We start from the raw sequence: 25,767 nt of genomic DNA, 5'->3' as shown, positions 1-25,767 counted from the left end.
ATTTATATGTAAAGCATATATATATAAATACCTGTTATCTTCAATATCAAACACTTCGTCTTTAAGTTTTTCAAGTATTTTCTGAAGACCTTTTACATAAGGAGTAGGTTTGGGGCAACTTCCAAACTGAGTATTATTTCTCATTAAGTATTCTCCCAAAAAATGAAGTGGGTCAAAATCATGGTTCTTTTCCTCAGTCACGCACTTTCTTCTTTCTGCTTCCATGGACAATTTCTCCATTCCAGGCACTAAAGTAGGCAGTAGTTTATCAAGAAAGTAGGCTCTAGCCTCCACCGTTAATTTGTCATCCTGGAACCACTCTTGACTGAAAGAATCTACTGGGGGTCCTCTTTTCTCTTTCTCCTTTGCCTCCCTCTGTTTTTTTATCTGTTTCATTTTCTTTTCTTGTAAGTTAAGCAACCGCTGATGAACTCTCTTATTGAACACCTCTTTCCACTGCCCATCTCTCCAAGCAGAGTCATCCTCACTGTCCATCCTAAAGAGGTCCGTTTTCTCAATGACATGCTGTATTTCTGAGGTACTGGGGTAAGCAGATTGTGTTTCATAAGAAACATCTTCTGGTTCAGTGGCCATTTTTACTATAAATAAATTATTTTAAATAGTTAGTATAAATGTTAAAATGTAACACAAAACATGAAAAAATACCAACACAAAACATTTTACTGCATCAAGATGCTGTTCTTTGGGGCACAGATATTTGTGTATGTATGTGTGTGTGTGTGTGTGTGTGTGTGTGTGTGTGTGTGTGTGTGTTGTATGTGAATATATGTTTACACATCAATATTCAGATTTTTAAAGAAGTACTTTTTTTATTTTTGGGCAGCAGTTCATATTTTCTTCATTCATACTACTGAGCAAATGATCACAAACTCATGTGCATGTGGGGGTACAGAGCATTTAGTCATTTTCCTGCCAATCAGTCTTGCTTATATTACAATTTTTATACATATGATAAATGCAATTCAAACATGTCTTCATCAATGAAATTAATATTCTAATCGTAAATGTGTGCCACTGCACTTTATTTTCTCCTAAGCCTTTTCAAAATTGCTACTGGTGAAAACTATCCTATCCTTCACATTTCCCTTTCTAATCCTGTCTCCACTGTTCTGAGCAGTATCCATGCAATGGTATGATTTAATGGTAGGCATATATGCAATATGTAAGAAAAGAAATAAACCTAACAGATTCAGAAGACTAAACAAAGACAGAATGGAGAAAACTCTCTGGCATATCTCTGTTGAATTATGTAAATTGAAATGGATTATTTCCATGAGGGCTTATGAATTTCCAGGACTTAACAGTGGCATTCCTCTTAAGCCTCCCTTATTAGGTAGATGGTGATTTAGGATTAAGTCTGTTTTCTGATTGGTCTGTTTTTAATTGTTTTTACTGATTGGTCATGCTGTATTTTAAATACGTGGTTTTATGTGCACTCTGTATTTGGTCTGATGAAGCAGTAACTCCGCGAAAGCGCTAACCCTTTGTTTCAATAAACCGTTTCCTATACATTTTTTGGATTTTTTCATCTGCCTGGACTGTGGTGGTTGACTCGCGTATATATACTTGGATATATCTCTTAATGGTCCAGAATTTTGCAGAATGTCCTGATATTTGCCTTGTATATTCTATCCTGTTTCTCATAAAATGTATAGTTTGTTGGCAAAACAGTGAGGATTGAAGTCGATAAATTATGACAGGCATTCGGGTTTCAGATGTCATATTATTCTAAAAATACATGCTAATGGAAAACATACTATTCTAGTAAGTTTCTAAGCTCATAAGAGTAACATTTAAAATCTGTCCTTGAGTTCCAGGCCTTTATCCCATATTATTTTGGCTTTGTCCAAAATTCTTGCACCATGAGGTTGAGAGGTATGCTCTCAGGGGAAGAAGTTGCAGATTCAGCTGGAAAGGGGGTTGAATTTGCAATGAAGGGAAGTATATGCAATGCAGGAAAGAAAACAGGAAGAACTGCATGTATTAAAGAAGATAGAAAAATGGGGGTGGGGATTGCATTTTTACAGTTAGGGACAGAAATGGTCAACAAAGCCAAGGTAAACAGAGAGAGGAAACAGGATGATGAAAGCAAGAAAACGGACAAGAACTTTTAAACGACATTGGCAAGAGAAAAAGACAAACACTTAAAATTAACATGTTTGAGGTATCGGTAATGAAGCATACTGATTCTCTGGTGTGGACAAAGGTGCTTAAATGAATAGTTAGCATCAACGTCTACCATGAGATGATAGATGACATGTCTGTGTAAAAGGATGATACTGAGCAGAGATGAAGGGGATAAGTGGAAAAGTCTTCACACAAAATGGGGTGCTCAAAGAGTTTCAAGAAGCAAAGATGGATAAGGCTGCAAACTTGGGTGTGCAGCACGCCAAGAAACTCACACAGCTATTTAGTGTACTGGCTTGACCTATCTGAAGGCTTTACAACCTGCCTTCAGCAGTGAATTCTGGGTTGGTAGATTTGACAGTTTCTAATATCATGCTATTATTTAAATAAATGGTGTAGGAGTCAAGCAGATAGATTTAGCAATCTGAAATTAAATGGCTAACTTCAGTATTAGAAAGTTAATAGAAAGGATAGTCAAAAATAGGATGCAAGGCTTATTTATGGCAAATTCACATAATGAAGATAGACCTTGCAGAATAAATTAATCCATTATTATAAATAGATTGTGGATGAGCTGAAGAGTGCCAAAAGAACATGATTTTACTTGCTGTTAACAAAGCACTTGATTCATACTGTATCAGATACTGATTTATAAAATGACAAGAAAGAGGACAGGAGGAAATATTGGTTATGTAGGTGGCGATTTGGTTTACAAGAAGATAGTATATGGTAAATATAATTGCAGTGAACAAAACGGAAATGTCACTAAGATCAGTGACCAGGTGAACTTTCTAAAATTATATTCTGGGAAAAATACATACATACATATATGCATACATAAATTATGCTGCGAAGGCCTTACCTAAAAAATAGTATAAGACTGGCAAAATAGGTACACGAGGATGACAAAGATGTTAGAAGGGTTAGATGGACAGCATTTTCATGATTGAAAAGTGTCTACCAACAAGTTCACTTACCCAGTTATTAAAATACAATAATGAATTTGTACTGCTGCCCATGAGATGTACTGAATATATTTACTGTAGCACACAGACCAAAGTGATGATATGTTGCATGTTATGGACATATTGTTTCATACATGATAAAGTGCTTTAATGCCACTGGACTCAGAGTTGGACACCGTCCGGTTCATACCAAAAATGAGAAGACACAGGGACCTGTAAGATGGCTGCACACTAACAGCTTAATTTCAGCTCTCCCACTGTGAAAACAGAAACTCAAAAGTGAGAGCCAGTGAACTTGTCTTTTCGTTAAATTTCAGTAACTGCCTAGTAAGTGCACTGCCTGGATGCCATCAAAAAAGAAACTCAGACAACCTGAAAGAAAATCAATCACAAAAGATGAGGAGAAAATACTGACGGGGAAGAATTCTGCACCTTTACAGCAAAAAGCAGTGCAAGCTCCAGCTTTGCTGCAAGACATGACTCCTCGTGTTCTAGAGGAAAAAAGTAAAATGTACACAGAGCCGATTAAAAAAACACTAAAGCAGTATATCAACTCAAATAGCAAAAGGCTGGAAAAAAATGGAAGAAGCTTTTAAAAGATATTCAGATGAGGGTTATAAAATGGGAAAAATCAGAGGTCGAAATGAAGAAAAGGCTGACTTGAGTCTGACACTATTCAAGAAGAGATGTTTCAAAAAATATTAGAATTACACAACAGAGCACATAGGGAAAACATGAGAGTTTCTGCTGTACTAGAGAAGCTGGAAGGAACAGACTGTGTTAACTATGAACGCACAAATAAGCAAATGGACTTGCATTAAACAGAAGTTGTTGTTAACTGAAAGGGCACATTGTGTGTATGTTCCAAACCTAGCCATTGGCAACCTAGGCCATTAATAGTAAAGATGCAATCCTACCAGCAAAGAGTTGATTCTGACAAAACTGTGGCAGAAGGACAAAGTACTAAAAGTGGGAGACAGTACAGTGCTTGTGGAAAATGATTACTCACTGTACAATGGGAAGAAGAGGAGTAAATTTATTCCAGTAATCGGAATGTTGAGAAACAGACATGAGATTCAAGCTACTATATCAAGCTATTTTCAGAATATTATTTCCTGGAGTGTCAAAATATTTTTTTGATGTAGAACATGCTAAGGAGGAAATACAAAAGTTTGTCTAACAAAAAATGAGATAACAGAAGGAAATTCTGCTTCTTATTCTTCTGGTAATAATGCCCAAAGAGATTGTGCTGGTGAAACCTTTCCAATGTTTCAAAGGAAAATGCTAGAGAGACAGAAAAAAGCACAACAGTTAGCTAGAAGAATCAGGAGTATGTTGGAGATGAAGCAAAGAGTGGATATGAGAGATGGAGATTAACAGCAGGATGTCAACTTGGAAATTGACAAATAATTGTAGGATTACAAAGTATTAATTATATTTGTGAAACATGATAGAAGAAGAAGAAATCTGGAAATATTGGACGACTTTGACTTTGTTAAACTTGAACTCCAAAGCATATGCCCTACTTCATGTCATTAATGTTTGGAAGAACTTTAGAACAGGGGAAAGTGGAATGAAATAGTTAACTGTAAGTAAAACAAAATTTTGTTCTTTACAGTAGTATTTTTATAATGCATGACAGAACCTGCATGAGATAAAGTAAAGCTTTCTCAATTATTTTTCAGTGTAATAGGGATAATAAAATAAACACGTGCCCATTTTTTTACTACTACTTTCTTTCTCCTTGTTCATTTTTAAGAAATGTAGGCACTGCCATGTAAAAAGAGAAGAAAAGTCTGAACAAAAGAGCATGATACAAGAAAAAACGGATATACTTTTTTACTCTTGCATAGGAGAATGATAATAAAAAGCTTTTCTCTAGCAAATAAACAAGTGCTTATAGTGCAGGCAGCTGCGTATCTGATTCCCATGTATCTATGGAGACAATCTGATAAGGGGTAATACAAACATAATATTTATTTCTTTCAGTGGCTAGAATATAATATTTTCTGAAAGAATTCAACTGTTATTCTCATCTGGGAGAGGAATAAAGATAATATAAAAACAGATACACTGCTTAGCGGAAGTAGAAGCACAAGTTGTACCATGTATCTTAGCATGGATAACCTTCCTTATAGGTTAGTCCAAGTATAGGCCAATTGCTCCTTTTAGGAGGGTTAAAATTCAATATCTGAAGATGTTCATAGTTTTGTGTGTTAGTATTAAGTTAATAGGTTTTAGGGATGTTCTGGGGAGGGGTGTTTTTTTTTATTTGAACGTTTTCACTAAAACAAAAAGTTTTATAAGATGTGACATAGGTTCAAATGGATATGATAAAAAAAACTGTATAAAAGATCAACCTGCCAAACATTCGTGTATGAGTGTACACAAAAGCTGAAAGCAGACATTTAAAATAAGCTGTTGCGCATAACACATGGGAATAACTTTTTAACATTATGACACTTTCTGTATTATCTTTAAATGTGAATGATCTCATAGATATATACAAAAAAGAAAGAGTAGTGAACTATATTAAAAATGCAGAGTACAAATAGCTATGCTAAAGGAGACACATTTGGAAAATAATGGAGCATGTGAATTTGATAAAGAAAGTATTTCAGGATGGTTACTTGGTGGAATATCTGAGACAATGGAAAAGGGGAGTACTTATATTAATTGGAAGAGGTACACCAATAATGACAGAAGAGGAAAAAAATATTGGCAGATTTGTAGCACTAAGGAGCTACTGGCATGTGTTTATATTCCACCTGGGAGAAATAATCAGCTTTCAGCAGGGAATTTTACTCATAGGTGGAGACTAGAATTTGATTTGTAGCAGTGGGGATGTATCTGGGGTATCTAGATGGGGAAATATAAATAAATAGGGTATATTTTTGAAGAAATTTATGAAAATACTTGGCATGGAAGATGTGAATTCAGTAGTAGGAGTTTGGAATGAATTTACATATTATTCCACAAGGGACAAAAACTACACAGAATTTACATTTCTCAGGAACATATGCATTTTACTGAAAGTTTTGATATGAATACAATAACTATTTTAGCTCACGCGCCAATAATAATGAAAATAAAACTGCTGGTTAAGGAAATAAAAATAGACACTGGCACTTTCTTAACTATCTGCTAAAAAAAAAAAAAAAAAAGAGTAGAATTTATGGAATTGGATACTGGAAATTATTCGGGAGTTATTAGGAAAGATAGAATTTTCTTCTGAAAATACAGCTAGAGAGTGGGATACAATTAAAGTGGAGTTTAAAAACAGGGTGGAAATAAAAGACAGGCAGATGCTTAAGGAGTAACAAGAATTACTTAGATGGAATGACAAAGGTTAAAGTATTGCAGAATAAGGGGTTTCTCACAAAACAAGAAGAGGATCAACTGCAGGATGCTAAACAAAAAATAAGGGATTTCCTTAATAATATGCATGAGTTAGAAAGACTCCTATTAACTGTTTTTGTTAACTCCAGAGCACAAAAACTTTTAGCCCAAAATCACAGGCAACAGAAAGTAGAAAATGTTGTTGCCAAGTTTAGAGAACCTATAACGAGGAAGATAACCAGTGATCCTGTAGAGGTACTAGAAATATTTCAGAAATGTTATGACAATCTGTACAAAACAGAGGAATGTGGACATCAAGAAAGGGTACAAATGGAAATGTTTATGGAAATATTTAAATATGCCAAGGGTAGTGGTGGATGAGGCTGAATTACTAACAGTTAGGATAATAGAAGATGAGAAAAAAATGGGCATGTATAACCAATCTACAAGAAAGCCCCCATGGATATATGGTATTTCTGTGGAAGTTTGGAAGCTAGGACAGAAGAAACTGATAACATCTGGAAGGCTTTTGCTTAATAGTATTTTAAAGGAGGAGAAGTACCAACATCCTGGAAGAAAGGGGTATTTCAGAGCTACACAGTTAAGGCTCCTCTACATATCACCAGCAGAACATGATAATTCAAAGTGATAAGGGATAATGACAAAACAGGGAAGAAGCTCAAGAAACAAGGTGAGGCAAGAAGTTTGGATGCAGATCCTTAAGGAGAACAATAACCATACAGATTATTATATTCATAAAGTAGCAGAAAGTATTCTAAGACCAAGCTAACACGAAAATGGAGAAAGGAGATTTTGCTGATAGGGATGACTGCAATTAAGGATACCAACAATAGCAAAGAGGGGGCTAGAATTTACTGGAGAAAATTGTCAAAAAAACAAGGTACTGGGAGCAAGTTATTAGAGAGGAAAAGATAATAGAATGGGAAGAAGTCAAGAATTTATTTGGACTGCAGGCTAGAGATTGCCTTCACTATCAAGAATTGATAAAGTATAGGCAAAGAGAAAGAAATAGGTGGATCCTAAGAGAAAGACCCGCACTGGTAGAGTTTTTGGTTGAATCTAAAACACAAGCTGCTGTTAAAAAAGGGATGATTAGTAAAGCATATAAAATATTGCATGATAACTGTAAGAATAAGTCAGAGAAGGTTAGAAAGGACTGGGAAAGAGATTAGAAAAGTAATTCACAAAGAAATAATGGGAGGATATATGCATGACTCCCAAATATGCAACAAAGTCTAGGAGAATTAGGACCTTTGCTTGGAAGTATTTACATAGATATTTTATACCCCAAGTAGACGCTAAAGAATTTTTCCTCAGGCAGATAGCAAGTGTTGGAGGTGTGATGGGCAAGAAATAGAGAATTAGGAACATATTTTTGGGAATAATGAGCTGGCACACTTTAAAAATTCCACTGCAGACTACTCTACCAGAAATACTGGGTAAGCAAATTGGTATAACTAAGGCTACAGTACACCTCTGTCGAGCATTATAGACAAGCTCACTAATTTAGGCATAAACCATTTTATCACTCACTGGATAGCAAACTGGCTCACTGATAGGACCCAGGAGGTCAAAACAGGTGAAGCTACCTGTACAAAGAGGACAGTCAGTCACTAGCAGATTCCCCCAGGGCTCCATAGTGGACCTGTTCTTTTTTTGGCATCTATTTCTCTGAAATGGAAGCGAATACTGAATGTTTAATAGCTGCAAAAGTTTGCACATGATTGCAAGCTGGGGGTTGTCATCAACTCCCCTACAGACACTAGCATTCTTCAAGGACATCTATCTCTGACTAACAAATGGTGCCAAAGCCATGGTCTTAAACTCAATGTTAATAAATTAATAATTGCACCTTTGGAAAGTTAACCATCCCAGCTAATTACCATGTTGATAATACACCCCTAAGAGTTGACCCAGTGGTCAGGGATCTGGGTACACACGTAGACCTATATAGACACACATTTCTGACCAACATGGGGCCAGAGTACTGAGGAAATCCTTTTATGTTGCACAACGTATAAGTAAGGACATGGCATCTAGGTCCAAACAGATTATCCCACTGAACTCCACCCTTATCAGACCAATCACAGAGTACAATACTCCCCTTTGGTATGTACCTGACCAGGCATATGCAGTAGCTAGCGTGACCTCAAAGATTCTTTACAACAAGGATAAAAGGTGCAACAAACCTGCATTATGCACAGTGCCTTAAAGCCCTCTCTCTACAGTCTCTTATAGATTGCGGATGGGTGATCTATGTCTAGCTTACAAATCATCTACAAACTACACACTTCTGAATTTCCTACATATTCATAAGTCAAAGAATACCAGAAATACAAGGTCTAGGGACCTGCATTTTGCCTGCGAATTAAACAGAATAAACTGGAGAGAGAGGTGTGTGTCCCAGAGACTGCCCCTCCTGTGGAGCAGACTTCCTATTCATGTGAAGCTGATTGTCTCTATTACCCAGTTTAGGTGCAACTTAAAGCAGTGATGGAAACAGGAAATTTACACTGGGCCTGACACCCATGTCCCTTATGGAAAGGAACAGTTTATAAATGCCTGGCTCTCAATGTCCCAGTTGGATACAGGCCAACATTATTCTTTCAAGAAAATTTGGCTAGGCTTAGAAAGGATCCCCCCCCCCAGGTCTTTAGCCTAGTAGCAAGTTATTAAGCTATAAACAATTTTCTTGACCTATGATACAGAATCGGAATTGCCTAGACATAGTAAGGCCTTGCTGAGTCTAATTATGGTAGCTGACAAAGCAATTACCAGAAAATTGAAATTAAAATCTAAACCCACTGTACTAGAAGTAATGAATATTATAGCAGACCTAAAACAAATAGAAATGTGATCTTTAGAAAAGGGCAGGAGCAAATTACAGAGAAAAAATGGGAATTATGGGAACAATGCATACAGAATAATGTTTTGGAGGAGGAATAAGGTTTAAAAGAAGACATTATTTGAATGAGCTATGTAATATTTGACTGACAATGACTTGATAGAAGTGATGTATAATGATTGCAACTAAAAATATGTCAATATGGCTCATTTTCAATTACAGTAAACTCTCAGTTAAATGACACCCATGGGGATTGGTTAGATGATGGATAACTGCAGTTTCTGTTTGCTTGAGAGTTACTATTAAATATAGGCATGACTATTACTGTACCCTATACTATTTGTTTGGTTTGACTTCTTCTTAGGTGGGAGAGAGAGCGAATTTATTCCCATCTTCCTTTTTAAAACTCTAAAAATGTAGGGTATGTTTCTGCGAGGGGAAAACAGAAAGTGCAAAACATGAAAATTATACTGCATTTCTTTGATTTTTTTTTTTGCCGGTTGCTTGAGTTCCGGTTAAGTGAAAATTTACTGTATATAAATGTATGATTGATTGCCTGTGTCATTACTGATAATTTAATAATGATGTTTCTTGTTAAAAAAAAAAAAAAAAAAAAAAAAAAGAGAAGACTCTATTTTCCAGAACCACAACCACAATATTGAATAGTACACAGTACTGTGGCCAAGTATCTACTACAGCATACGATAGAAGGGGAAGAATGAAGAAAGTGAGGATTGAGACTTACTTATGGACTAGCTGCATAATCATAGATGAAATAGGCTTAAGCCTCCTTCTGTTAGCTTAAGCATGTGCATAGTTTTGCAATTACTAAAAATAAAAGAATGATGGACTTGCACCCCCCCAAGATGTATTCTTTAACTTGTGCCCACTGCTTGCCACATTAGGCTCTGGCTATCCAATGACACCAAATAAGGTAAAACTGTTGTTAGATATTGAATATATGACTAAAGAAGAAAGAACTCTAAGAGTTTATATTGCTTCTCTCTCAAAATATTTACACATTTTAATGTTATCTGCTGTCTTTCTTCCAGTATTTCAGGAAATATGTCATCAGGATTATGTGAATGATAGAACATTCATCACCTGCAATACTGCTGATTACAAATCATTGAATGCTGTCCCATCAAAGATGAACTAAGGCTATGTCACGGTGTGCTGCCCCTGCATATATATAGGAGGTGTTCCACTATCAGGCATACGAAATCTTTTGCATGTTCTGCTCTACTGACATGTCAACAGGTAATTTGATTTGCTGTCATTTACACTGCTTCTTGGAGGATGTTTTGCCATCTTACCGATATTTCTGCAGTCTCTCCTCCAGCTGTTATTAAGATTGGATTTGTAAAGTGCTAGAGTTTTTTTTCACCTTTCCTCTAATTAGCTATCTGCATGTATAGTTCTGTATTCCATTTTACTTAGTCATAGTCTTCTACTACATTCTTATTTTGTAACATATTTTTTTGTACTCGCATCTTTATTCATTAACAGTTATATTTAATATAACGCACCAAACACTAAAGAAAGCATAATGATCACTGAGATGGCATAGCGTCTCTTTCTTCTGGTAGCTCATTTGACTACACAACCAAAATGATATATTCAAATTGGTAAATAAACCTGCCACTTTTTCCTCTCCTTCCCTAACATGGTGTCAACTGCAAAAGGAAAAAAAAAAGTTTCCCAGGTTACTGCCTTTGTCTTGCTATTGTTACTGTTTCAGAATCCCACTGCCTGACTGTGCTCCTTTAGCCAGTAACATACACAGTAGCGCCCCCACCAATGATTTCTCCACTTTAGTGAACTTCATCTGCATTCAGAAAGTTGCAGTCCTTGTCTCTACTCTCCAACGTCTCCTACAGATTTTAGCTCTCTGATACACAGTATAGTTCTCTCACTTCTTTGTTTCTTCCACACAAATTTAATCTGGAAATGAAAAAGCAATGGATAGAGTAGTCTATATGTCTAGTATGTCATCAAACCCTTATTCAGTTCACTTAATTACAACTCAGCCATTTAATTCCCCTGACTCTGTTTTGGGATAGCACATTCTGTGGGATCTATATCACAACATCAAAGTTACAAAAGTCAGATTGTTGTAATATCAAACAGTTATGTTCAAAACCCAACAAAACCAAAAGCAGAGAACACTGATTTTTTTCCCCAGAGAAAAAAAATTGCTGTTCCGTGACCAAAAAAAAACAAATCTTAACCTTAAACCTAAACTGAGTTGGGGCGTTCGCTCCCTACCCCCCCTCGATGTGGGGGTCTGTGCCCTCCACCCCCCTACTTAAATATACCACCTCTGAGATCGCACCACAGTGGAGGAAATAGCAAAGCCCCGAAAACAGCCCACTGATTTTTTCCCCTGGGAAAAAATGTGATGTGCCGTGGCTTCGCTATTTTCCACTTTTGAACTTTAGCGTTCAATATTACAACATTCAAACTTGTTTTAGTTTGCCGTTTGTAATATAGACCCCATTCTGTGACAACCCATTCAGTTTTTGTGTCCATCCCTTAGCTCCCCCCCATTTAGAATGCAAATCAACTTTACAACAGAATTGCAAGCTGCAAACTTGTTGCTTTGACTGTGCTACTTAACCTGCTTCAAATTAATAATGTTTTGGCAAATACAGCCTGCTTTATACTGTGGTGCTTTTTAAATTGTGAAAATAACCTGCTTCAAAATTAATAATGTTTTGGCAAATACAGCCTGCTTTATACTGTCAAAAAACAGATAGGGCTCACCACGGCTAATAAAAACTCTTTTATTCCTGCACTGCAAGTAAGCGCTTTCGCGTTCTCTCAACGCTTCATCAGACTTCAAAACAGTTACATTTCAAAAAAACATTCTTAAATATGGACACCAATACAAAGCACCCAATCAGCACCATCATAGCATCATCACATGTTTAAATCACTTAAAAAATAAAGGCATACATCATAAAATATATCTCTATCATAATAAACATAATGTGCCTTCCTAAAACATAAAAACAAACATAACATTTCAACAAACATATATATATATATATATATATATATATATATATATATATATATATATATAAACTATATCAATAAAAATAGCAGAATCAAGGAAATTCAAAAAATCAATGTTTATAAGGACGTGCTGCTAGAAAAGGTTTTAAACTAACCTTCTCATTAAGCCCTCGTCCTCTATATGCCTGTAATCTGATGATCCATCTATTCTCACATTCTTCCGTTTGATTTTTTATATTCCCTAATCTTTTCGTTCTTTTCATTAACTGTAGTACACTGAACTTAAAAGAGTGTGATGTCCCTACACTTAATATGTGTCTAGCTAAGGCATTGTGATCATCCTCCTTGTTGATGGCATATATATGTTCCCTCACACGTTCCCTGAGACTTCTGTTAGTCTTACCTACATAAAAACACGAACATGCCTGACAAACAGGCAGATAGACTAGATCTCTTGACTTACAATCAGCATAGAAATCAAAATTAAAAGAATTTCCTGTATCTGGGTGTATAAAGACATTATTTCCTGACATATATGTGCATTGATGACACCCTCTACAGGGAAATGTACCCTTCCTATTTGACATAGTCACTCCCTAGTCATTGTCCTCATAACAAAGTAACCTCTTCAGAGATTTCATATTCCTATAACTGAACCTAGGTTTATTGCCTACTATTTCAGAAATAGTATCATCAGTAGTAAGGATACTCCAGTTCTTATTTATAATATCCTTTATCTTCATATTCTTATTGGAATAAGGAATTATAATCCTATTAATAGCTGTATGATGTCCTCTGTTAACTTCAGCGGTATCACAGCCTTGGTGTCTATATAAATATGGTTTTCCCTTGCCTCTCCTCATCGAGTCAGTATTACTATAGATGTTTTCGACTTCTTTCTCATTATAACCTCTTGCTAAGAGATTGCCGACTAGCATCCCCCGTTTACAATTAAAAACCTCATCTTCTGTAGTCAAATGAGAGACTCGCAGGGTCTGGCTCTGTACTATATTACCATAAATATGTTGTGGATGCATGCTACTACGATGTAGAATACCATTCCTTTAACAAGATTTCCTGTATATTTCTGAATGTACCACCCCATTTCTCTTTGATATCTGTACATCTAGGAAATCAATTTATGTTCAAAACTCAAGAAATTTGTCGTACCATTTATATATTCAATGAATTCAGTTAACCCATCCATTGTCCCATCCCATACAAAAAACACATCGTCCACAAAACGCCTGTAGAACTTGATGTTGTTAGCATAGTTCATGTTGGATGTGACATTTGTATTCTCCCAGTATACCAACACAAGGTTGGCATACGAGTTGGCACAAGGGGTGCCCATTGCAACCCCTTTTCTTTGTAGGTAATAGTTGTCATTATACATGAATACATTATTATTAAGTACCAAATCAAGTAGCATACTGATTTTAATAACCAGATCCCTGTGCACTCCTTTCTCGATAAGGTATAACCTTAGATATTCCATCCCTACATCATTAGGTATGGTAGTAAACAAAGATACCACATCTATTGTGACCAACTCATCATCAGTTGTATTGTGTGCAGAAAGATATGCACCATAATCCTCCAAAAACTGTTGTGTATCCTTAAGTATAGTTGAGTTGTCTTTACTAAATTGTGGTTTATCGTTTATACCCTCAAGATCCTTTGACTGTCCCCTTTCTGTCATTTCAACAAATGCGCTTCTATGACTATCATTCTTCCAACCAGGTAATCAGCTGGAATTGTTGCTTTTACAGTTCTGCCTGTTCTCTGCCTGATTGGTAGTGGTGAAGGCATCATCTTAACTCTGCGACACGTCCAGTTCCTACAAGACACCAATCAATATGCGAATCTTCTTCTCACAGGAGATCCTCAACTGCAATATGACAGCTAGAAAAAAAGTTATTTACTTACTTCCATCTGTGTTGTCCATTTTCATTCTTCCTCAACTATTGGGTTCAGATCCGATCCTTGTATTCAACTCCGCCGTTACTATAGTTTGTGATAAAGCTTTCAATCTCATCCCTACACACAATGCACCAACCCCCTAACATACCTCAGATTTTGTTTGCTATATGACAAAGTAAGAAATGTTAATATAATATCCCTGACAGAAAAAGCCATTATGTGGAGCTCAAAATAAGGCACAATGGTGCTCTTATAAACTCTCTTTCTTTCAGAAGTCTATCATGACAAAGGATGAGGGTTGGTGGGCGGTGAGTTGAGGAAGAATGAAAATGAACAACACATATGGAACATTATGGTAAGTACATAACTTTTTTTATCTGATGCTGTCAATTTTCTTTCATTCAACTATTGGGACAGTGTCCCCAGCTACCTGAAATCCTGGGTGGACTCTAAGGAAGGATATTCCTGGGCACGGTTGAACCAAATGCTGCTCTTCCCCTCAAGACCAGATCTAGTTTGTAATGAGTAATAAAGGTATTAAGATTAGCCCAAGTTGCGGCGCACATATATTGTGCATGGAAAGCCTAGATAAAAATACTGATGAAGTTGTCATGGATTTAGTTGAGTGGGCTCTTAAAGGTTTTGGTAATGAGATGCCAAATTTATTGTAGACAAAAGCTATACAGTCGATAAGCCATCTTGCCAAAGTTACTTTTGAAACTGATTTACCTATTTTAGATTTCACAATGGAAATAAACAGTTGATCAGATTTTCTAACTTGTTTTGTTCTATGTAAGTAGAAGCATTAATTGCCTATGAACATCTAAAAAAATGCAACATGTACTCTCCTTTGTTTTCAAATTTTGGAAAGAAGACAGGCACATTAATGAACTGGTTGATGTTGGATTCTGACACCACCTTAGGAAGGAAAGATGCCTTGGTTGGTAATGCTACTCTATCCTTATGGAAAATCAAGTCAGGAGGTTTAGAAGACAATGCTTGAAGCTCAGAAATTCTTCTAGCCAAGGTAATGGCCACTAGTAAGATTGTTTTCCAGGTCAGGAATTTAAGATCACATTTTGCCACTGATTCAAGGGGGGTATGAATTAAAGCCTGCAGTACTAAATTCAAGTCCCACTGTGGAGTGGTATCTTTATAAGGTGGTCTCAACAGAAGATTGTCTCATAAGAAAGTCTTACAAAGCTTTGATTAAGCGAAGGAAGAATTTTCAAATCCGATATGGAAGTTAGAGGTTGCTGCCAAATGAACATTAATGGTCAAGGAGCTAGCTCCTTGATTGAAAATTGTTGCTAATAACTCAAGGACACTTTGTACAGGTGCTGAAAAAGGATAAATATGTTTTTGATTAACCCAATTAACAAATCTTTTCTATTTACTTATGTAAAGTGTTCTCATTGAAGCTTTGTGTAAAGACAAAAATATATGATGGGCAGGGGGTGAGAGCAAAGACTGTCTGGCTATTAAAAGAAGTGGAGAAACCATGTTGTCAGTTTTAGGTTTGAGATATCTGGGTGAACTATGCCTGTCAGGTGAGACAGGAGGTCTGGAGTCGGATCCACAATCCAAGGCAGGTAAAGTAGATGAGGCCAAAGAAAGGGGAATCAAATCTGTCAAGGCCAGTGATGTACAATGAGAATTGCTTTGCTCTTCAACCTGGCAGCTTTCTGCAGAAATTTGGGGATCAAAAGTGTATACGGGCAAGCATAGAGGAGACCAGGAAGCCAATCGTGGACTACAGCGTCCTTCTGTTATTCCACTGGAGGGGGGTAATCAGGGCAAGGAGGCTGCTATACTTGCTGTTTAGGGGAGAAGCAAACTATCGCAGTAAGGCTGGCCCCATTGATGGACAATCATTTCTGTCACTTTCAAGTTGAGAGACCACTCATCGAGTAATAGAATTCACCTGCTCAACTTGTCTGCTATCACGCTGGACTTCCCCAGAGCATGCATTACTATTACAAAGTGGTTGGATGAGATCGCCCATTGACACACACTGAGTGCTTCTCCACCAGGGGTACCAGACTACCAACATGTTGTCTGCCTGAATTGCAATTGTCCCTAGAGGGAGAGCATTTTGAAAGGCTTGCAATGCTAAGAGCACTGCTCTCATCTCTAGGACACTGACATGCAAACTGACCTCTTCACCAAGTGCTTTGGACTGTTTTCCCCAGGAAATGCCCCCCCCCCCCCATCCAATCTGAGATGTGTCTGTGGTCACCATTACCTTGGATTGAGGGAGAATGAAAGGATGGCCTTGTAGAACCTGATCTGATCTAATCCACTACCAGAGGTATCTCTTGCATACTTGAGTGATCCTCACTTGATAAAGAATTGACCATTGCTTTGCTAGCATCCACTGAAGAATTCTCATATGAAATCTTGCTAGGGGGACCAAAATTATGGCAGCTGACATTGACTCCAAGGCTTGAAGAATTGACTAAGCTGAAATTTTCATAATGTGAAGAATTTTCTTGACCTGAAATCTTATACTTTGTACTTTTGCTAGAGGAAGTAAAGATGTTACAGATACTGTGTTGAAAACTGTTCCTATGAACTCCAATATCTGAGATGGTTCTGAATGACATTTGTTGTAAGTTTATTGTGATTACTAGAAGAGAGCAAGTCTGTTGAAAACTGTTCCTATGAACTCCAATATTTGAGATGGTTCTGAATGACATTTGTTGTAAGTTTATTGTGATTACTAGAAGAGAGCAAGTCTGTTGTACCTGACATGTGTCCCTCACGAGTAGATGTCTGGTTGGGACAGTGATGAGCCAGTCGTCTAGATACGGAAACACCTGGAATCCCTGCAGTCTCAAGTGAGCTGCTACCACTGCCATGCATTTGGTGAACACCCTGGGGGCTGTGAAAACCAAAGGGCAGGGGTTCACAGCCATAAGCATAAGTACCTTCTAGACTGTCTGTTCATTTTTATGTGATAGTATGCTTCTTGAAGGTTTATTGAGCACATCCAGTCATCCTTGTCCAAAAAGAGCAAAATGGACTGAACTGTGACCCATCCAAAACTTTGTGTGCCAAACTGATTTGTTCAAGTTGCTGAGATCCAAAATTTGTCTCCAGTCCTGTTTTCTTTGGCACTAAAAAGAACCTTGAGTAAGTTCCGGTTTCTATCTGGTCCAGGGGGACCTCTTGGATGACTCTTTCTAGCAGCTTTTGTATTTCTAGTGCTGCTGCTTTCCTCTGATTGGATGGAACATCTAGAAATTTTCTTGAGGATGGAGGTGGAAGGGAAAAGGAAATTATATAACCTCTGGAAATGATCCTCTACACCAGGTATCTTTTGTAATATCTAGCCAGGCTTTCTGGTAAAGGGATAAACGACCCCCGATTGCCTCCAGAGGGGGACATCAGGCCTCCTTTCAGGAGCACTGGTAGAGTATGAGTATGTCAGAGACGGAATCTCTAGACCCTTGGTTTTGTGGGCCACTTCTGCTGTGTGGGCGTCATTGCCAGTTTGAGTTCTTGACTCTCTCTCTCTGGGGGATTTTTCTCTATGAGGATCTTGGAAAGGACCCTGGGATTTTTTGAATCACATTTTTCTTCCTCCTTGTTGGTTGCTAGAAAAGGTCAAAAAACATACTTGCCACAGCACAGAGAGTCTTTCCATCTTTTTCACACATGGAGAGTGTGTTTTTCACTTTGTGGTCGAATAAAGACATTCCGTTAAAGGAGGCATTGATGAAAGAGGACTTGAAGTGCTCCACAAAGTCACACAAGCATATCCAGAATTGCCTTCTAAAAGAAATACCTGAACCACTACCCTTCAGGTACCTTCAGCTGTGTGAGAAATAAGCCTTATGGATGAGTTAGAAATGGACTGTAGGGTCACCAACCTGAAGCCACAAAAGCCCGGCTCTCAGCAGTAATGGCACTGAAAGAGAGTTTGACAGTTCCTTAATCAAATTGCTTTGCAACCTAGTAAATATGTGCCATATAGTTCAGTGACCTAACAGCAAAGATCGCTGAAGTTTAGACATGCTTTGCAAACCTGTCCAAAGCCCTCGACTCCCTGTTAGGGGGATAGACAGTGGAACTTTGTTCTGCAAGCTCCTTCTTAGTGGCCACCGCCATGACCATACCATCCACAGTTACTCCCTTACTCCAAAATTCTCTTCCTGCTGGTGTTGCCAAAATCTGATCTGGTCTCACAGGGATAGGTTCTACCAAGTTAGGTTCCTTCCATGCCTGCTTTGAGATCAAATCAATGAGCTCGTCAGTAAGTGTTACCTAGAAGGTAGATGGGCCAGATACAAATGGCTCCAGGAATACAGATTCCTCCAGAGAAGAACTTTGGGAGGGCCAACCACCACTTTGTTTCAGGATTTCTAGAATGTCTCCAAATAAGACGCCATCAGGTGATGATCTTGGGGATCCTTCCCCTTCAACGAAATCATATCCTTTGTGATGGACTCCTGTAGGGAATCTAGGTGCCTCCTTTTGAATGTTCTCTTCCAAGGTACTTTAGTGGGATGCTCCGGAGAAGGAAGTGTGTGGACTGGCTGTCCCTATGGAGTTGAATGCTGAGGCTCACGGCACAAAGACACGAGATCCTGACGAAAGATCCAAAGAAGGAGAAACAGTCTGTTCTGCTGAAGCAGAGAAAAAACTCTCCACCTCCTCAAAATCAGAATACCCAGAGGAGAAAGAAGTCGACGGAGCAGAGAAGACATGCTTCTGACCCGTGAACTTCCTCTGACCCGAAGGCATTCTGCCTGAGGTGGAAGTCAGAGCCAAGCTGTCCAATGCCAAGGCTCCATGGGCAGAGACAGTTCTGACAACTTCTGAGTTGACTCCAGCACCTCAGATCCAGCAGGGACTCTACGGCTCAGAGTGTCATCCAGGTCCAAACTTGTCTGAGCCAGAGCACTCACAGAAGACCTTGGAGCCGAGGATAATAGTATCCTCAGATCCAACACAGATGGCTTTGGCAGACTGGGAGCCAGGGACTCCAAAATGAAAGGCTGGAGCAAAGAAGGAGCTGAAAGTACAAGGGTAGTTCGAGTCAAAACTTCCTGACCTCAAGGGGCAGGAGCTAGAAGAACACCCATTTGAATTTGCCCTGAGAGAAATCTCATCATCTTATCCATGTCAGCTTCGGTCAGACTCCTGGAAGTATGATATGAGGCTAACGAGGGAGATTTTGAGTGCCGTTTCACCAAGAAAGGAGATGGTAACCTGGATGGCACCGGGTCAATGGTAGGTGACTATTGGGTACAAAGAAGAGATGTTAGATCCGAGGTAGTCAGATCTGACAAAGTTTTCTGAGAAGTCAGATTCGAAGCAGAAGTCTTTGGATCCATCTTCTGTTTCTTACATGGAGGTTCAGTTGAGGAAGGAGTAGAGGAACCAGATGGTCCCGAGGACATTTTTGAAGATGACTCAAGTTTTGATGTTGGGGTCTGGGCCCCAGAAATTGCTTCAGAAAAAGTAGTAGGCAATAATCCCTTCAGAATAAATTTGTCCTTGCAATCAGCAACTCACGAGGGTTAAAATTCCTACAAATGCAGCAATCCACATTTAAGTGTTCTAGGCCCACACACACAGGTCATGTGCATCTGAAATAGGCAGCTTATAGCCATATTGCTTGCATTTTTTTAAATCCCAAAAGGACCTTTCTCTGACATTTTGTTAAAAGTAAAACTAATAAAAAAATCCTCCCCCCCCCCCAACTAGAACAGAAGGGTAAGGGAGGAAAAAAGGGTACCAACTATGGTACTGAGAAATGTACAGAAGTGTAAAAATTTAGTAAAAAGGGAAAAATATTACCAATGATGATAAACTAGAATACACTGTGTATATAAAGAGGTGTTAAATAGAGAAAAAAAATTCACTTAACTGACTGAAAACTCGAGCACTCAGCAAACAAGATCTGAGGTATGTTAGGGGTTGGTGCATTGTGGGTAAGGAGGAGCTTGATAGCTTTTAAGTTACCACGAGCCATATTAACTGCTGAGTCAGATCCAAGGATCAGATCCGAACCCAATAGTTGAGGAATGAATGAAAAGTGACAACACCAGATACTGTGAGATACCACTCCCCCAGCAGAACTTTTACACATCTGTAACTTTCAGTCGTCTTTAGTTTATTGAAATCTTGCAACACAATACTAATTAAATGGAACAGATGCTTAGCAGTCTACTTTCAAAATATGTAACAGTTTGAGAAATCTAACAGCATTAAACTCTGCTCATCCGTCCATCCATCCATCCATTTTCTAAACTAGTTGTCCTTGCCATAGCAGCCACAGTAATATGCTGAATAGGAAAGACTGCATGACCCAGTTCACAGCAACAGTCCACAGCACATTGTGTGGGACACCTTGGCATTACAAATAAAGAGGAGGGATATAAGCTCTGCAGTATGTCCTGGGCCTGCCATATGACTCCTCCCAGCAAGACATGCATTGTGCATCCTCCTTGGAAGGTAACCCATGTAGCAATACCACTAGGTTCCCAAACCACTTCAGGTGAAGCCTTTAAATATAGAGAAGTAGTGGCTTTACTTCAAAACACTCTCCAAATGCTCTCCTTAAACAGAATACTCTCAACATCTCACTGAAATGACAAAACAATTTTTATACATAACTGCTGCCTGTACAATCCACTAAGTTGTACATGAGCTTTGAAGTAACTTTGGCCTCTGTAAAATCTTAGAATGTATATATTTAACTATTGTATGTGTATAAATGTAAATAGAAAAACTACTCTGTGTTCAACTGGAACTAAGTGTAATGCAATGTAAATGAATGGAGCTTTTCTCCCCAGGCCTCTGCTGAAAAATAGAAGTTATGTCCTTACCATAACGTTCCATGTGGAGTGTTCATCTCGCCTTTGTTCTTACACATGGGTTCGGAGCCGATCCTCGGCTCCGTGTCGGCCGCTTGCAAGCTCTGCATAGAGAAGAAGCTCGAGACAATCTAATACCCATAATCCCCCTCTGCCTTTACCTCAGATCTAGTTTGCAAGCAAACCAGTCTCTAGAGAGAGCACACTCATGCTTACCTCACATATGCACAGAACTAAGAGTCTATATATAAATATATATATAGACACATACACATATATATATACATGTCAACTATGTACACAACATCTGCAAAGCAGAAGCAGAATGCCCCAGGCCAGGCACCAAAAATGAACGTTCTTCTTAAGGGCGGGAGGGTGGGAATGTAAGAACAAAGGCGAGATGAACACTCCACATGGAACGTTATGGTAAGGACATAACTTCTATATGTGATAGTGTTCAATCTCGCCGTTTGTTCTTACACATGGGTAGCGTCCCTAGCTCCTTGTTCCTGAGGAACTCACGGAAGGACGTTCTTGAGCACAGTGGAACCAAAGGTTGCCCTGTCCCTAGAAACCTTGTCTACCTTATAATGAGAAATGAATGTATGTGGCTTAGACCAAGTAGCAGCCGCACAAATAGCGTCTAGTGGTAGGCGGGCTGCATGAGCCAGAGATGTAGACACTGACCTTGTGGAATGTCCTTTGGGTTTGTGTAAAAGAGTTTGATTTGAAGAATCATAGACATAGATTATACAATCCGTTAACCACTTAGAAAGAGTTCTTTTGGTAACCGCTAATCCTTTCCTGTTATCAGCAAAGGCCACAAAAGTTGATCAGTTTTTCTGTGATCTTTTGTTCTATCCAAGTAAAACCTTAGTTGTCTGTGAACATCTAATTTGTGCAACATATACTCCATTTTGTTGGAGTGATTCTTGAAGAAGGTGGGTAATTCAATGGACTGATTAATATTGTTAATAGAACAAACTTTAGGGAGGAAGGATGAATTAGTTCAAGAGAAACTCTGTCAGAGTGAAAGATCAAATAAGGGTGCTTGATGGAGAGAGCTTGAAGTTCAGATACTCGCCTAGCGGATGTAATGGCTACCAAAAGAGAGTCTTCCAGGACAAAAATTTTAATGGGCAAGAGGAGGCTGGTTCAAAGGGGCAACATTAATTTAGATAACAACAAGTTTAGACTCCAAGGTGACGTAGGAGATCTAACTGGTGGTCTAATATGAAAACCCCTTTTAAAAGGCTTTACAAAGTCTGTGGGCCATAACAGGAGCCCCACATTCTTCCACATGGAAATTTGAAATGGCAGCCAATTGAACCCTTAGTGTGGCAGGAGAAGCACCCTGATGGAACAAGTCCGTTAAAAACTCTAATATTTTATTCAAAGGAGCTATAAAAGGATCCACTTGCTGTGTATTCGCCCAGAATACAAATCGCTTCCATTTACTAGAATATGTTTTAGTAGTGGAAGCTTTATGAGAAGCCACCAATATATTCTGAACTGCCGGCGAAAGAAGATCAGACCTGGCTAAGTTGGGAATTGGAGCAACCAAGCTGCTAGATGGAGGGACAAGAGCGCAGGATGGGGAGCCCCTGACGAGTGAGTCAATAGATCTGGCTCTGGGTCCAGAATCCAGGGTCCCCGAATGCAGTGTGTCTTCAGGAAGGGAAACACAAATTTGACGAGGCCAGAATGGGGCAATGAGGATTATTGTCCTGTGTAGGTTTCTGGCTTTCTGGAGAAACTTTGATATCAGGGGAAATGCGTACAGGAGTCCCGGGGCCAATCGTGAATCAGTGCGTCCCTGGGGACTTCCCTGGAGGGTAATAGGGCAAAGTAGCTCCTGCATTTGGCGTTCATTGGAGGCAAACAGATCGCAGGAAGGCTGGCCCCACGTGAGAAAAATCCTTTTCGCCACTGACTGTTTCAGGGACCACTCGTGCGGTAACAGAATTGCTCTGCTCAGCCTGTCGGCTATGACGTTGGATGACCCCGGGATGTGCGTTGCTATTAGAAAGCGACCCGTGGACTCCGCCCATTGCCAGATTCTCATGGCCACTCTGCATAGCTGATAGGACTTGGTTCCCCCTTGCTTGTTTATGTACCAGACTACCGACATGTTGTCCATCTGAACTGCAATAGTTCCCAGAGGAAGAAGGGGAGCAAAGTGTTGCAACGCTAGAAACACTGCCCTCAACTCTAGAACATTGATGTGCAGATTGTACTCCAAATTGGTCCATTCGCCTGTCTGTCCCTGAAAGATGCCCCCCCACCCTATCAGGGAAGCGTCCGTGGTCACCGTAACTGTAGGCGTGGGTAGCACAAATGGTCTCCCCTTGGAAAGGTTGCACGTTTGAAGCCACCAGTTTAGGTGTGTTTTGCATGTGTTCATTATAAGAATCTCGTGTGTTAGAGGTAGTTGTTGGAACGACCATTGTGCAAACAGTAGCCATTGTAGGACTCTCATGTGCAGCCTTCCCAAGGGTATTGCAATAAGAGAAGCTGACATGAGTCCCAAAACCTTCAGTACCAGTTTTGCTGGAGATTTCCTGGACAAGAGAAGAAGACGTATGTGAGTCTGAAGTGATAGTATCCTTTCTGGAGGAAGTCTTAGAATTAACTGACGTGTGTTTAATTCCGCTCCTATGAACAAGATATTCTGTGATGGCTGAAGTAAGGATTTTCCGAAGTTTACGGAAATTCCTAGGTGAACACACAGTTGAAGAGTATAGTCTCTGGCCTGTAATAGTTGACGCTGGGTGGTGGCAGAAAGGAGCCAGTCGTCCAGATACGGAAACACCTGGAATCCTTGGCGTCTCAAGTGAGACGCTACCACTGCCATGCATTTGGTGAAGACCCTGGGGGCTGAGGTCAGACCAAAGGGCAGGGCTCGAAATTGAAAGTGACTGGCCCCCAGCCAGAAGCGCAAATGATCTCTGGATGCCCTGGCCATTTTGATGTGGTAGTATGCATCCTCCAGATCTATTGAGCACATCCAGTCGTCCTTCTGTAAGAATGGAAGGATCGATTGAAGCGTGACCATTCGGAACTTTTCTTTCTTGACGAAGGTATTGAGGTCGCTTAGGTCCAGGATGGGCCTCCAGTCCCCTGTTTTCTTTGGAACTAAAAAGAACCTTGAGTAAGTCCCGAATCCTTGCTGGTCCGCTGGGACTGGTTGGATGACTCTTTTTTCTAGCAGCTTTGAAATTTCTATAGCTGCTGGCTCGCAGATGGGGCGGTACATCTGGGAGTCTTTTCTTTGGAATGGGATGGGATAGAAAGGGTATGTAGTAACCTCTGGTAACCACGCTTTTTACCCACTTGTCTGTAGTTATATTTTGCCAGGCCTGAGGGTATAAAGCTAGCGACCCCGACTGCCTCCAGAGCAGGACAGTCGGGCCTCCTCTCAGGAGTGCTGGAAAGGTTTACCAGGGAGTGTATCCCTGTCACCTTGATGCTGCGGACCCCCTCTGCTGCCAGGGCGGCGCCTTCCACCTCTGCCCCCTCCTCTGCCTCTAGAAGGGGCATCACCCTGTGTGCCTGGGAAAGATCCTTGGGGTTTTGAAACCACATTTTTCCACCACGTTGCCCTTTGGGGTACGGTCTGGTTGGGGTGGAAAAACGGACTCCGACAGCAGACAGAGTCTTTCCCTCCTGTTCACACCGGGTAAGGGTCTCCTTTACTTTGGGGCCAAAGAGAGTGGCACCGTCAAATGGGGCGTTAGTAAAGGAAGACTTGAAGGCTTCCGCAAATGAACATAAGCGCATCCAGGATTGTCTGCGAAGAGCAATCGCTGAAGCAGCTGCCCTACTCGAACCTTCGGCTGCGTAAAAAATCAGCCTCATGGACGAGTTCACAATGGATGTAAGGGTATTAAGTTGTGCTGTCACTTTCTCTGAGACAGCAGCATCTGTAGTACCCTGGAGGGTATCTCCCAACTCTTTGACTAGATCCCTCTGTAGTCGTGTAAAATGGGTCAAATAGTTCAGGGATCGCATGGAAAAAGCTGCTGAACTAAAAATGCGCTTCCCGTACCTGTCCATAGTCCTAGAATCTTTATTAGGGGGATGGACAGATGAGGAAGATTCCGACATCTCCTTTTTCGTGGCCACCACCATAGCGTCCACTGGAACTCCTTTTGTTAAGTAGGTCTTGTCCTGAGGTGCAGTGATATATTTATTGGGTTTCCTTGGGACTGGTTCCACTGTGTCAGGAGCCTCCCACGCCCTTCGAGCAATAAGTTCCATTAATTCGAAGGGCGGAGTGACCCAGGAGGAAGAAGGGCGAGCACCGAATGCCTTCAGCAAAACTGACTCATCCTCAGAAGGGGGAAGGGACTGCCAGTCACCTCTCTGTTTCAGGATCTCCAATATGTCCGAAAAAGAGACATCTTCTGAAGGTGACTTAGGGACCCTTCTGACTCATCTAAGTCAGTATCGGATGTCAAGGATTCTTGTGGAGAATCCAAGTGTCTCCTCTTACACAATCTTTTCCTAGGGACTTCTTCGTGGGAGCATCCGAAGAAGCCTCCGAGGAAGAGGGGCACCCTCCAGGGGTGGCTGAGACACTGGTGCTCGACGCTTGGATGTGGCCGTGGGTGCAGAGGAGGATAACGGCCCTTTATGGGGAGGAGAGGTTGCTTCCACGGATGTGGTTGTCTGGGTA

General features: G+C 39.8%; 1 protein-coding gene across 4 annotated transcripts in view; it reads right to left on the bottom strand.

The window, feature by feature from the left end:
- Window positions 1-25,767, bottom strand: part of EFCAB5 (EF-hand calcium binding domain 5) — a 1,692,224-nt gene that overhangs the window by 1,407,164 nt on the left and 259,293 nt on the right. For 3 of the 4 annotated variants that reach the window (XM_044054470.1, XM_044054471.1, XM_044054472.1), the window contains exon 3: window positions 32-599. The exons of the other annotated variant lie outside the window; for it this stretch is intronic. In XM_044054470.1, coding sequence (XP_043910405.1) covers window positions 32-594 — 563 coding nt within the window. In that variant the 5' untranslated portion in view covers window positions 595-599. The remainder of the gene's footprint in view (window positions 1-31; window positions 600-25,767) is intronic. 4 annotated transcript variants of the gene reach the window in all.

This window comes from Protopterus annectens, chromosome 13.part0, assembly GCF_019279795.1.
Source record: "Protopterus annectens isolate FY-2018-M chromosome 13.part0, PAN1.0, whole genome shotgun sequence".
In the NCBI taxonomy this organism is placed as follows: domain Eukaryota; kingdom Metazoa; phylum Chordata; order Ceratodontiformes; family Protopteridae; genus Protopterus; species Protopterus annectens.
Note: the sequence above shows the minus strand (reverse complement) of the source record. Positions and strands in the feature narration are given on the sequence as shown.